Below are 15,155 nucleotides of genomic sequence, written 5' to 3'. Positions count from 1 at the left end.
CTTGTTGTTGTGGGTCTCTTTGAATCTGGTTTGGGCTCTATTTGCAGATGTTGTCTATCCTCATTGAGTGTTCTTTAGCTTCATCTAGTCTAATTTTTTACTGTTCATAGCATGTTCTTATCTTTTGGATTACATGAACCTCGCATCTAGTTGTTTGTTCAGATCTCGTGGAGATCTATTGTTGATGTCGTTTTATATCTAGGCTTTCTATGAACGTCGTAGATTTCAGGAGTATTTGAAAGAGTCTTTACTTGTCGGTTTATGAAGTTTTGGTTGTTGGGTTCCTTGAAATGGTTCCTCAGAGTTCTAGGAGAAAGTAGTTTAGCGGCAGTCTGGCCGAGGACATTCCCTCTAAGCAATTGTCAAAAATGCTCTACCAGATAGTCTCATGTACTTATTAATCTCTTGCTAGTGGATTGGAAGGTTAGTTACTTGTTTTAATATTGTAGTATTACTTGTTCTTTTATATTGTTTCGTTGTGGGTTTTAGTATCCGGAGATATCTTTGTTTTTTTCCGGTTTAGCTGACCATAGAAAATGGATAGATCTTGTATCTGTTGGTGTTGTATGGAACTGATCTTTGCTTTCAATAAAAATTGTTGACGAAGAAAAAAAGAAGAGACTCACTTGAGATGTATGTGACTATGTATTAAAAAACCAAACCAAAACAAACCAGACGAAAAATCCAAATCCCTAAACCACTGGAATGCAAGGAGGGGGGCGGTAATCAAATTAAAACGGGGAAATGTAGATAATATCTGTAAACCGGGAAGGTAAAAGAAACTGAGAAACCGGTTAAGATAAATAAAGGAGAGGCACTGAGATCCCATATAGTCCCGACCCGAATCAATCCCCTCTTTCTTCTTTCATCTTCAAATATCATCTTCCTCTCTCGATTGCTTTGCTTGGCTCTTAATCAAAAATCAAATCTTTTTCATCTTCTTCTGCTGGGTTTTCAATTGCGATTTCTGGGTTTGTCTCAATTTCGAGCCTTTCCCCCCTTTTATTTGGTTGCAAAATCAAAATGGAGTGGGACAGCGATTCCGATCTTAGCGGCGGAGATGAGGTGGCTGATGACGGATGGTTCGGCGGAGATAGCGGGCCGGTTCCGTTTCCGGAGATTAGTCTTCCTGGAACGACGCCGTGTGGGTTCGTGGTCAGCGACGCTCTAGAGCCAGACCAACCAATCATTTACGTCAACGCCGTCTTCGAGATTGTTACTGGGTATCGAGCTGAGGAAGTTATTGGTAGAAACTGGTGAGCTTACTTTCCTTCAATTTTGCTGCTTTTGTCTTGTCTGAATTACTGTTTAGGGACGCCAATTATATAGTTTGTGCGTCTGTCATGCCTTGTAGCTGCTTTAGAGAAGACTTTGAACTTTGTCTTTGTACTGTTTACTAGACAGAGCTTTGTTTTTGTCTGAATTACTGTTTAGGAACGCCCACTACATACTTTGTGTGTCTGTCATGAATGATGTTACTAGAGAGAGAGAGAGCTTCCGTTAATATGGTTCTTATTGGGGATCTTTAATACCTTCTTTTGGAATCCGAAGTTGGTCATAGAGGAACAAAGCTATAAAGTGAGGAGGAGGATACATGTTACTTCTAATGTTTTCAGTATCATTTTGTGTGTATGAGAGATGAGGAGGCTTTGTCTGTGTGATATGTTTTCTTTCTTTTTTGCATCATTTAACTTAGGTTATATGCGTATAATTTGATCTTTGCTCTATTGCTCGCGAAGGATCATTCGATCAATTACTAGCTGGTAAGTTAGGTTGGATACGATGTTACTAAAGAGAGCTCTGTTTTGTCGGGGGGAAATTTATAAATTCTTCTTGAGGAGCTTGGATTCGATGTTACTAGAGAGTTTCTTTACCCTTTAATTTTGAAGTAGCGAATCTTGTGGTATGGATGTGATGTCACTAGATAGCTTGTTGAGGAGCTTGAATACTTTTTTTACTAGACGTTGTTGAGATGTTACTAGAGGGCTTGCCTTCTTCTTTACCCTGAAGTAGAGAATCTTGTGGTATGAATACGATGTTACTAGAGAGCTTGTTGAGGAGCTTGAATACGTTCTTTTGGTAGTCTTAACTAGAAAACATATCGGGAACAAGTCGAAATCATGCAATTGGTAGTTGGTTATAGAGGAACAAAGCTATCAAGTGAGGAGGATACATGTTACTTATAGTGTTTTCAGTATTGTCTGATTAACGCCTACGACATAGTATGTGTCTCATGTCTTCGTGTTGTTTTCGGAAGACTGGGAGAGCTTCGTCTTTGTGATATGTTTTCTTTCTTTTGCACTAGTGAACTGTTATTTATTTGATCTTTCTTCTATTGCTTGTGAGCGATCGTTCGCTCAAATACTCTTATCTGTTAAGTTGTTAGTTCCCTTCTGACATGTTTCTTCTTCGTATGACAGCCGGTTCTTGCAGTGTAGAGGGCCATATGCTAAAAGACGACATCCCTCAGTAGATTCCACAGTTGTCTCCAAGATGCGACAGTGTCTAGAAAAAGGCATCGAGTTTCAGGGAGAGTTACTCAACTTCAGGAAAGACGGCTCTCCTTTGATGAACAAGCTGCGTCTAGTCCCCATCCGTGAAGAAGACGAGATCACCCATTTCATAGGCGTTCTCTCCTTCACCGATGCAGAAATCGATCTCGGCCCCTTTCCAGACTTGTCTACAAAACCAATCCCAAGAAGATCTCGCTCATTTGCCTCTGCTTCACCAACCGGAGATCGCAACGTCTCTCGCGGACTAGGTGGTATATTCGATCTGAGCGATGAGGTAATAGCTCTCAAGATATTGTCAAAGCTGACTCCCCCTGACATTGCATCGGTCGGTTGCGTGTGTCGGCGGCTAAACGAGTTGACGAAGAACGATGATGTGTGGAGAATGGTTTGTCAAAACACGTGGGGGACCGAAGCTACACGTGTTCTGGAGAGTGTTCCCGGTGCAAAGAGGATCGGTTGGGGGCGACTGGCCCGAGAGTTTACAACGCATGAAGTAACTGCGTGGAGGAAGTTTTCGTTTGGTGGTACTGTAGAGCCTTCTCGGTGTAACTTCAGCGCCTGTGCGGTTGGGAATAGGATTGTTATCTTCGGCGGTGAAGGTGTTAACATGCAGCCAATGAATGATACGTTTGTGTTGGACCTTGGCTCCACTAGTCCTGAGTGGAAATCTGTTCTGGTTAGCTCTCCTCCTCCTGGTCGTTGGGGTCACACGCTCTCTTGTGTCAACGGATCTCGTCTAGTAGTCTTTGGAGGTTATGGGAGCCATGGATTACTCAATGATGTCTTCATGTTAGACCTTGATGCAGACCCTCCTACATGGAGAGAAGTATCCGGTTTAGCCCCTCCTATACCAAGATCATGGCATAGCTCGTGCACACTCGATGGAACCAAGCTGATAGTATCTGGTGGTTGTGCTGATTCAGGAGCTCTGCTTAACGATACGTTCTTGCTTGATTTGTCAATGGATACACCAACTTGGAGGGAGATACCTGTTCCATGGTCTCCTCCATCTCGCCTTGGACATACCTTAACCGTGTACGGTGACCGCAAGATCCTTATGTTCGGTGGTCTTGCAAAATCCGGAACTTTGAGATTCCGGTCTAACGATGTCTACACGATGGATCTTAGCGAGGATGAACCGTGCTGGAGACCGGTGATTGGGTATGGATCTAGCCTTCCAGGAGGCATGGCAGCTCCACCGCCAAGGCTAGACCATGTGGCGGTTAGCCTTCCTGGTGGTAGAGTCTTGATATTTGGTGGTTCGGTTGCGGGGCTTGACTCTGCTTCTCAGCTTTATATTCTTGATCCTACGGAGGAGAATCCGGCGTGGAGGATACTGAGTGTTAAGGGAAGTCCACCGCAGATTGCGTGGGGGCACACCACTTGTGTGGTGGGAGGGACTAGGTTGGTCATCTTAGGTGGTCAAACAGGAGAAGAGTGGATGCTAAATGAAGCTCATGAATTGTTGTTAGCTACCTCTGCTACTACAGCATCATCAAGACATGAAGAAAAGAGGGTCTTCTAGGTGTTTTTATTCAGAATGAAAACTCAAATGTTTCTTAGTTGCTCTGTACATGGTGAGCTTGTGAGTTTGAGACGTCCCATGTGTTTGTTAATATTTTGATTTAATGGTATTTGTATATGCAAAATTTACGAATTTGATTTGTATATTCCTTTTGTAGTCAAATTTTGTAGGTGACCTGATGAGCCAAAACCAAACTTGAAAACTGATATAATAAAAGGATTCCGTTTATTTTTTTTTTAATTCTAATTCCCTTTAATATATTAAAATTTGCTCAGCATGCAATCGGTAACAGAAAAAATGACATGGCTACTAAGAGCATCTCCAACCCATTACTATTTTCACCTCTATAATAGCATTTAGAGGTGAAATTACTCCAACCCACCTCTATTTCTTCTTCTATAATAGAGATCTCTATTTTTTACTCTATTTATAGAGGAAGAAATAGCATTCCTCTATTTTTTACTCTATATTTTAGAGATTGCTATTTTAGGGGAATACATTGGAGCATATCTCACCTCTATTATAGAGTTCTCCTATTTTAGAGGTGAAAATAGCAAAATACATTGGAGATGGTCTAAATCAAGCTCTATTTCCATATTAACGCAATTGTTATCAAATTCCTTGGACAAAACTTCTGTTGAGTTTCTGACCACAGCATGCTATAATAAATTTTATTATGTCGGAACAAAGTAACTAAATGCATATGTAGATTGATGTCTTCCTCAACGAGAGCAAGATGTATTCATTGCTATAATCTATACTGTATGAATGATCCCTTCATCACTTTCAAGACTTTTGATACAATCCATTTTCTTATGTTCAAATTTCCCACAAAACCAACAACACATGTAATGTTGTTTCTTGTTTCGTCTGACATGGTTGTTGATAAAACGATCAATCACTCTCTTAATGTTAAATGCACAACCATACTTTAAGACCTTTTGTCTGATTTTGATATCCGCGCATTGATTAACCACTGTTGACATGTCAACAACAAACTTCAAGCCTCATAACATTGTCTTGATGCGCTTAATGATAACCTAATGCAAAAGGAAATCATGGGACATAAAACATCATAACCAACTCTAACCATGATCATATATCACAACCTACAAAGAGAAATGATCACACCATGAGTGACAAAACCAAGCATCCCATCCCACAAACTAAAGCCGCAAAAAATAAAATAAAATAGAAATTGAACTAGTGTTGAAAGAATAACTGCAACACCATCAGCAAAAAAGACCTATGCCACCCTATGTCACCATGTACCTCTATTTTCACCGTCACCAGGTCCATAGCCTATAGTATTACACCATTTGCATCATATAAACCAAACTAGGATAAGGGTGACATATTTATTAAAAAACTTATGTTTTTATATTGTAAAATCTGAGGATTTATCAATACATGTGTTCTTGTGGTCAATATATATTCGGTATTTATTTTTTTCTTAATATATAATAATTAACTACCAATAAATATTTGGTACACATAAAAAAAGTATAGAAGCCCAAATCAAAAATTAAAATGTGATATCATTGATACTCCTATAATCCTCTATATTAAGAGTTGTGAAAAAAATTGATGTTATTTCTAAGGGAAAAGTCAACCGTATATATTTATATATATATATTAAGCATAGGTAGGTTTTCGGATTGTTTGAAAAGTTAAAATTAGCATTAATTATCTAGAAACTGTATTTTAGTTTGATATGTTGACCCAATATTTATGTAAATTTTCAATAACTACCACAAACATATTTGCCAAATTGTTTTAAATGGTCAAAATTATAGACTTGGTGACAAAGTATATTATTAATTTATTATCTTAAATTAAACTTACCATATAGAACTTTTTCAAAATTTTGTACCAAACTTAAAAATTCTGTGGAAGCATTAACTTGGCAGAAAAGTTTCTTATTTATTTAAACAGTCTCATATAAAACAATTAGTTTAAACTTACCAAAAGAGTCTGATTCTAAAATTGTGTATCATGAAAATTTGGTTCAAATTTTAGGATTTTTATTGTATTGTAACGATAATAATAGCGGTAGTTTACGATTGATCTTCTTTCGGCTCAATTGAAATTAGAAAGACCATTTAAGAGACCTCAATTATAGATAATCCGAAATAAATAGTTGTTTTCTAATTAAATATATTGTAAGGTTGCAATTTTTAATTTATATGTTAAATAGATGCAACTTTGATAGCAAGGGAATATTTAATTTAAATATAAGTGACACCTAAGCAAGATTTCTTTTTAATTATTACAAACTTAAAGTTACAACTTTTTAAATGTTTCTCTATTAATATATAGGGGATAGCAATTGGGTTATAGATTGTAGACGACTAAAAGATATTATCAAATATTCCCTTGCTATCAAAGTTTGGAATTTTAAATATAAAGTTTCCATATTTCCAACTTTTCGACTTGTGTATCAAGCATATTTTATTCTCATATATCTATAAGATTATTAAGGGAGTATTATTGAATTTTTGATCTAGAAAGGAAAATATCGTTTATACCTACAAAAAGTAAATATCTTCGATGTCATTTTACTGGTTACGTCTCGGTTAAATTCTATATGAACCAATTCTTCTTTCAATTTTGCTCGGTTAAATTATAAATACTAAGCCGGACATTTTCTTCGGTTTTTCAATTCTCGGATATACATAACTGTAATGCCATAACTACAATGACTAGTAAGGTTTTGTGTAGAAGTTTTTCAAGAGAATATAAGTATTATAACTGTTATTGTAGACTAACGGAAGAAGATGTCCGATTTTATTTGCTAGTCAACTTTTTCGGATGTATAAACTATCAGATTAGTTTTCGGATGTATAAACTATAATCATAGTTTCTTATTAAACTTTGTATGGTCGAGTATTGTATAAACTTTTCTTATACTGGATTATTGTTTCTCAACTTTTATGTTACCAACGTCGATATTGTTTGTCAACTTGTGATCATGTTATTATCATCGACTAATGTTATTATCATCAACTAATGTTTTTCATTCGCCAGGTTTTTGTAGACATAGCTCTGAGTTGTTACGATCATGTTCTTATGCTAAACTAAAGTTTATATGTTTTATATAATATTTCATATCACGTATACATATATTGCCTAGCAATTGCCTAACAATTGGATTTGGACAAACATATTTTACAATTGATTTGTAGGCTGACACGTAAGCAAAATTAACAGCTTAATTAACTGACACATAAGCAAGAACATTTTTTAATTAATATAAAATATAGATTATAACTTTTTAAATGATTCTCTAGGGGATCTCCAGACCAAAACTGAAACTTCGCTTGTTTTTTTGTTCATTTGAAATATTATTGATCAAAGGTGGAATACAGAGTCATAATACGAGCTGGTGGAATACAAGATTTCCTCAGGAACAAAAACCTAAAAGAGGTCCATAGTCTAACACCTCTGTAATTTTAACATCATTTGCATCATAGAATCCAACTTTCTAGACAAACACAGAAATTTCACCATTTATATTCTTATTTAATAAAGGTAGAAGTTTTTGGCGAAGTACTAAATTTAACATTACCAGTGTAAATTTTTCATATAATTTGAACAGATTTAAATCAAACAGTAGACAAATAAAACAGATTAAACATTAAGTTTGGTTTTTGGATCATCCGGTAACCTACAAAATTGTACTACACAAGAAGGAATATACAAATAAAATTCGTAATGTTGAATATACAAATACCGTTAAATCAAAATACTAACAAAACATGGACGTCTCAAACTCAACAAACTCACCATGTACAAAGCAACTAAGAACCATCTAGAGTTTCCATTTCTAGAAGAGCCTCTTCTCTCCATGTCTTGATGATGTGATTTTAGTACTAGAGTTGGCTAACAACAGCTCATGAGCTTCATTTAGCATCCACTCTTCACCTGTCTGCCCACCAAACACAACCAACCTAGTTCCTCCGACCACACATGTCGTGTGTCCCCACGCAAACTGCGGTGAGCTTCCCTTAACATTCAACACTCTCCAAGCCGGTTTCTCCTCCGTTGGATCAAGAAGATAAAGCTGGGAAGCCGAGTCAATCCCCGCAACCGAACCACCAAAGATCAAGATCTGCCCACCCGGGAGACTAATCGCCACATGATCCAACCTCGGAGCTGCCACGCCTCCAGGAAGGCTAGTTCCATACCCAACCAAAGGTCTCCAGCACGGCTCATTCTCACTAAGATTCATCGTGTACGCATCATTAGACCGGAACCTCCTCGAACCATACTCCGCAAGACCACCAAACATAAGGATCTTCCTGTCACCGTACACGGTTAAAGTATGTCCGAGGCGAGATGGTGGAGACCATGGAACTCTTATCTCCCTCCACGTCGGTATATCCATTGACAAATCAAGCAAGAACGTATCGTTAAGCAAAGCTCCTGAATCAGCACAACCACCAGATACAATCAGCTTGGTTCCATCGAGTGTGCACGAGCTATGCCATGATCTTGGTATAGGAGGGGCTAAACCGGATACTTCTCTCCATGTAGGAGGGTCTGCATCAAGGTCTAACATGAAGACATCGTTGAGTAATCCATGGCTCCCGTATCCTCCAAAGACTACTAAACGAGAGCCGTTGACACAAGAGAGCGTATGACCCCAACGACCAGGAGGAGGAGAGCTAACCAGAACAGACTTCCACTCAGGAGTAGTGGAGCCAAGGTCCAACACGAACGTATCATTCATCGGCTGCATGTTCACACCTTCCCCGCCGAAGATAACGATCTTGTTCCCAACAGCACAAGTGCTGAAGTTACATCGAGACGGCTGAACAACACCTCCAACGGAGAACTTTCTCCAAGCAGTTGCTTCGTGTGTGGTAAACTCTCGAGCTAGCCTCACCCAACCGATCCTCTTCGCGCCGGGAGCAGTCTCAAGAACACGTGTGGCTTCACTCCCCCACGTGTTCTGGCAGACCATTCTCCACACGTCATCGTTCTTCGTCAACTCATTAAACCGCCGACACACGCAACCAACAGACGCGATATCACGCGGAGTCAACCGAGACAAGATCCTGTAAGCCATGACCTCGTCGCTCAGCTCGAATATCCCACACAGCCCACGAGAGACGTTACGCTCTCCAACCGGTGAAGCAGAGGTGAAGGAGCGATCTCGCTTTCTTGTGATCTCTTTTGCAGGAGACGGTGCGAGTTTTGCGTCTGTGAAGAAGAGAACACCTATGATGTGAGTGATCTCGTCGTCTTCGCGGATGGGAACTAGACGCAGCTTGTTCATCAAAGGAGAGCCATCTTTACGGAAGTTGAGTAACTCGCCTTGAAACTCGATGCCTTTTTCTAGACATCTTCGCATCTTGGAGACAACTGTGGAATCTACTGAGGGGTGGCGTCTTTTAGCATACGGACCTCTACACTGCAAGAACCGGCTGCCACAAAACAAAGAAACATAACTCAGATGCAAACGAAACAAAGATCAAACATATATAAACATGAATTACAACAAACTAAGACCAATACGCATTTGTTTATATCACACATTATTATGTCAAAATGATATTAAAAGTTCAGTAACGCATAAAAAAGAAAACAGCACAAAGAGACACAAACTATATAGCTGGCGTTCCTAAACATTAATTCAGACAAAACTCTAAAAAAATTCAGACAAAACAAACATTGAATTCAAACATACTAAGACCACAACGCATTGATTGTATAGTATAACAAATTATTATGACATGGTTAAAAGAAAAAATTAATAGTTCAGTAACGCATAAAAATTAAAATATCATAAAGACAAAGTCTTCCCTAAAAGACAGAACACAAACTATGTAGTTGGAGTTCAGACAAACTTTTCAAAAAAAAAAAAAATTTTCAGACAGAACAAAGCTCTGTCTGGTAACACAAAAGGGAAAAAGAGAAGGAAAGCTCACCAGTTTTTACCAATAACTTCGTCAGCGCGATAGCCAGTGATAATCTCGAAGACGGTGTTGACGTAAATGATGGGGTGGTCAGGGTCAAGAGCGTCGGTGACCACGAACCCAAACGTCGCCGTTTTAGAAAGACTACTCAACGGAAACGGAATCGGTCCGTTATCTCTGCCGCTGAGATCGAAATCGCTATCCCACTCCATCTGATTTTTCATACAGGACATGGCCTTTGAAACACGGAAGAAGATATTTTTGAATTTTGATATTTTCGATTTTTAATTTAAGAGGCAAGCAAGCGAACGAACCAATAGAGAGAAAGAGAGGGATGAGATATTTGTAGAGAATAATAATATCTTAAGATATTTCTATATATTCGGTCGGTTGATGATGACTCACACTGCCTCTTCCTTTTTCCTTCATCTTAACCGGTTCTCCTCGATTGATTACCTTCCCGGTTTGTAGAAAATATCTTCCCGATTAATATTTTGAGTAAAATGAACCGACCGAATTTAAATATCTTCCGACCATCAATCTTTTTGTTTCTTTTGAACCACTTCTTCCGACCATCAGTCAAATTCGGAAATTGACAACTATTATTGTGACTTGCAATAATTGGTTGGATCACCTAAACGACACCCGTATGCTATTGAACCGGCTTATTGTACCAGTTTTGCTACATAACCAGCCAACTTAGCCGTCAGAACCGGCTGACCGATTGGTGTTGTCGATTTACAAGAGAAATCACGCCTGCAATTAAACCATGATGAAGGACGATAGAGAAACCTAAGAAAAGAGCAAGCGTTGCGAGTTTGTTGTGACTGTGAGTTTGGTTTCACTTCGGTTAATTCAGTTTCGAAATATTTTTACCGAAATAATTAATGGATGGTTCATATCTGATATAGTTATCCTTACCACAATGGCACAATCAACCTTTTTTTTGGTTTCCCGACTCAAATTTAACTAAAATCTAGATAAATTCATATCAATTCAGATAGTTTGGTTATTCAATTTTTTTAAAAAACTAGGCACCCGCACATGCGGACATAATCATCTTACGAATACTTATTAATTTACGTTTTATTAATCCAAAAATCGGCATAATAAAACTCTAATTGGTGACCATGGAAATAATTTATGGTAAATTATTTGTTCCTCGAAATTTATACCAGTTATGTTGAATTTTAGTCAAATTATTAAAAAGTGGATTCCATTTTTTTCCTCTAAATTCCCTATGGAGGAATGAATTTATAAGGAAAAATTTCTCTATGCAATTTTGATAAGAAACAAATTGAACAAAATTCATATTTTATTTTATTTTTTCAATTCGTCGAATGAAAATTTATTTTTCATTTTGTTCATTTTTTCCATTCTTCTAGTGATCACCAACTGAAGCCATAGTGTTTCCCAGGTTAAACTTAAACTGGTTTTAAGTAAAAGAAATTAAAAGAAAATTTATTTTAAACTCAGTCACAAGTTAAATTTTTAATTATGATTTCAAATAGTTAAATCAAACATCAAATTATTAATATAGGTAAAAAAACGTTCATCAAAGTATATATTTATTATTGTGTTAAAAGGCTTTAAAATACTCTTATATTAAAAATAGTTAGAAAATATCTTTATATGAATATTCTTCTTTGACTAATATTTAATTATAAATTATTTTATATCTTAATTTTTTAAATTTATAATAAAAATATTGTTTTCAGATAGTAACATAATATATATATATATATATAAGAATTCACTTAATTTTTAAAATATATTTTCACAATTTTATTATATTAGTTTATAATTAGTTATTAATTATTTAATATAAAATAAAGTTCGTGTTTCATTATAAATTCATTACGGGTTTTGTGCAAATTAATAAATACTCGGTTAAAAATTAATAATAAATCAATCACCTATATAAAAACTTAAAACCTAATAAAATATGACAAATAAGAAAATTAACTAAATATTTAATATAATGTATAAATTTAATATTAAATAAAAATTTGTTTTTAATTATATATAAAATTCTATTTTTTAAATTAATAAGTTAGTGATTCAGCTAAAAACTAATAATAAATCAATGACTTAGCCAAAACTTATAAAAATAAGTAAAATTGTCTAAAATCATGGAGAACATGACACATGAGCAAATTCACTTCTCAAATAATAGTATAGATGATATAATTTTGTGTTATTTGATATAACATTTTTATAATGATATATTTTAAAATCAGGTATATGTTAAACAATTTGGTTTTGTTAATCAAATGAAAATATGGCAAATCCTATATTGAAAATATATCATTATAAAATATACATACAACATACTGGTTTACGCTATATAAAAAAACATACTGGTTTACGTAAAATGTATATATAATGTCGATAATCAGAATATTGTTGATACCTACCGCAACCAAAAAAAATTATAAATTCATTTTGGAGTTTTCATTTTTGAAATTATGGATATGTATTTTTTTTTAAAAAGGAATTATAGATATGTATCGATGTAATCAACGTTGACCTTTAAATGACCAATCTTGTGAGACTTCAGCTTGTTGTATTCATGCAATAGTAACTGATCCTTGGTGAGGACCACCCAAACTAAGTCACATATTTAAAAGAAATTCACGACGGCGAAGATCCGCATGTATTTTGCAGCTGCAGTACCCAAATTCTTGGTAACTTCTCTGTGAACATCCAGCAACGATGAAACAAAGTCAGTAGCACCACCATGAGGTCGATCATATCTGGTAATGGAGCAAGATCCCGAGGACCAACATGAAAGGGACTAAAATATGTGCTTCTGTTCGTGGTGTGGTTGTGAGCAAACTCAGCTTGATACTAGTAAGATTTCCATGATCGTATATTATCACCAAACAACGATCAAAGCATATTACTGAGAGAGCGATTAACGACCTTTGTTTGTCCATCAGACGGTGTATGATAAGTTATACTCATATTCAAACTTGCATTGAGCATTTTCCACAAAGATTGCCAAAAGAGACTTAAAAACCTTGTATCACAATCAGAAACAATGGATGTCGGCAGACCATGAAGGCGATATATTCCTGCGAAGAAGAGCTTAGCGACTTTAACAACATCTGTCGTTTGTCGACAAGGTATAAAGTACACCATCTTGAAAAACAGATCAACTACAACAAAGATCAAATCATTGCCTTTTTGAATAAAAGGCAGACCCAACACAAAGTCTATTCTCAAATCTGTCTATGGTTGCGTTGGAACTTGCATAGGCAGATATGAACCCGCGTTTGATGCATGTCCTTTAGCCAACTGACAAGCCTTGCAACATTCAACATAACACTCCACATCCCGTAAAATGTTTGGACAAAAGTAAGATGCCAATGCGAGTTGCAGAACATCTATCTCGGCAAATGTGACCCTCCTTATGTAACTCATCGGTAATGTGAGCGTAGGCTGCTGTCGGGGAGATAAAGTTGAGTTCCTCAAAAATGAAAATTGTCCACAACTGTATAGTTATCGCAAGTGTTTGCTTAAACATGCATCAACCCAAAAATTTTCAAAGAATGGGTCTGACACATAAAGGTCCGAAAAGACAGTGAAACCCGTGACAGAGGAATGCAACGTAGTGAGTAATCCATGTCGTCTACTACGAGTATCAGCCACACAATTAAGCTTCCTAGACTTACGGCAAATAGTGAATGTGAACTGCTTCAAATAGGCAACCCAACTGGCATGTCTTGATGATTCGATTGAAGGAGATATAGCATAAGACTTGGGTTGCTGAATCGATCTTCGGAACCAAAGCGAAAAAGGGTGAAGAAGCAGTAGCTGCGTACGACCTACTTGACTCGTCGGAGCAACCAGACGTCATCATCATCACACGAGATTTGGTGAGGATGAGATCGAAGAGTATAATATACTCATGGAGACTCACTGGAACAAAGCTTTACCGGCGACTAAAATTGGTAAAGTCATCAGTGCAGATCATGTTTCAGATAAAGGAAAGAGATGGCGAATAGGAATAAACGGCGTGAGACTTTACGGGGAAGAATAATACATAAATTAGGGATGTCAAAATGAGTTATAGCTCATGGGCTAGTTCAACCCAACTCATGTATTCATGAGCACAAATTCTATTTTTTACTTTCATTTAATAAATGAGTTCAATGACCGAACTTAAATTATATCACGAAGTATTTGAACAATCTTTAATGAACATGAGCCAACTCATGAGTTTGATCATTTTTACACTTATAACTTCTATTTTTCTTATGTAAAAAAATACATACTTATCACATTTATCTTCTAGAATTAAAATGTAAAACTAAAATGTTTTTAGATATATATAGAAAATGTAAAAATAATATCTATTTCACTCATCATCTAGATATATATCTTTAAATTAATATGTAAAACAAAATATTCCTAAGAGATAATTTCTATATTACTCGTAATTTTACATTGTTTTTTTTTTAATTTAGTATTTAATGTTAATGTTTTGAATTTTTTTAATATTTAAAATTCTGATATTATAAAACTTCTTTTAATCTATACTATTATTTATGAAGTGATTTTGCTTATTTGTCATGTTCTCCATGATTTTAGGTAATTTTGCTTACTTGTCATGTTTTTATTGGGTTTAAATAAATTACTGATTTATTATTTGTTATTAGCTGAGTCATTAATATATTTATTTAAAATTATCCTTAATGAATCTTGTATATAATTAAAAACGAATGTTAATAATATTAAATTTCTATGTTATATTAAAAACGAATTTTAAACAATATCTTTACTGAATTTTATATATAATTAAAAATGAATTTTATTTTAATAGTATAAAGTTTATATGTTATATGTTACATTAAATAATTGATTATAAAATAATATAATATAATTATAAAAAAATAAGATTATTCTTATATATATTGTGTTGCTATCTGAAAAGAATATTTTATTATAAAAGTTAAGATATAAAAATTGATAATTAAATATTAGTCAAGCAAAAAAATTATATAAAGATATTTTCTAAACTATTTCTAAGATATGAGTGTTTTAAAAAAAAATTTAACACAATAGTAAGTATATATTTTGATAAAAAAATATTTGACATATATAAATACTTTGATGTTTGATTTAACTATTTAAAACCATAAATAATAACTTATTATGTTGATTTTAAATTAATAAAACATAAACTAATAA

At 35.3% G+C, this 15,155-nt stretch overlaps 2 protein-coding genes across 2 annotated transcripts; one reads left to right on the top strand and one right to left on the bottom strand.

The window, feature by feature from the left end:
- Positions 1-824: 824 nt before the first annotated feature.
- On the top strand, positions 825-4,212 carry LOC106357632 (adagio protein 2-like). Its single transcript, XM_013797305.3, has 2 exons — positions 825-1,256; positions 2,421-4,212. Exons 1-2 carry the CDS (start codon positions 1,024-1,026, stop codon positions 4,036-4,038), a joined length of 1,851 nt encoding a protein of 616 aa, XP_013652759.1. The 5' UTR covers positions 825-1,023; the 3' UTR covers positions 4,039-4,212.
- Positions 4,213-7,651: 3,439 nt separating this feature from the next.
- LOC106357633 (adagio protein 2-like) lies at positions 7,652-10,301 on the bottom strand. The gene is made up of 2 exons (XM_013797306.3): positions 9,972-10,301; positions 7,652-9,467 (listed from the first exon to the last, which is right to left on the bottom strand). Exons 1-2 carry the CDS (start codon positions 10,190-10,192, stop codon positions 7,865-7,867), a joined length of 1,824 nt encoding a protein of 607 aa, XP_013652760.2. The 5' UTR covers positions 10,193-10,301; the 3' UTR covers positions 7,652-7,864.
- Positions 10,302-15,155: the final 4,854 nt, after the last annotated feature.

This window comes from Brassica napus, chromosome A7, assembly GCF_020379485.1.
Source record: "Brassica napus cultivar Da-Ae chromosome A7, Da-Ae, whole genome shotgun sequence".
Taxonomy (NCBI): Eukaryota; Viridiplantae; Streptophyta; class Magnoliopsida; order Brassicales; family Brassicaceae; genus Brassica; species Brassica napus.
Note: the sequence above shows the minus strand (reverse complement) of the source record. Positions and strands in the feature narration are given on the sequence as shown.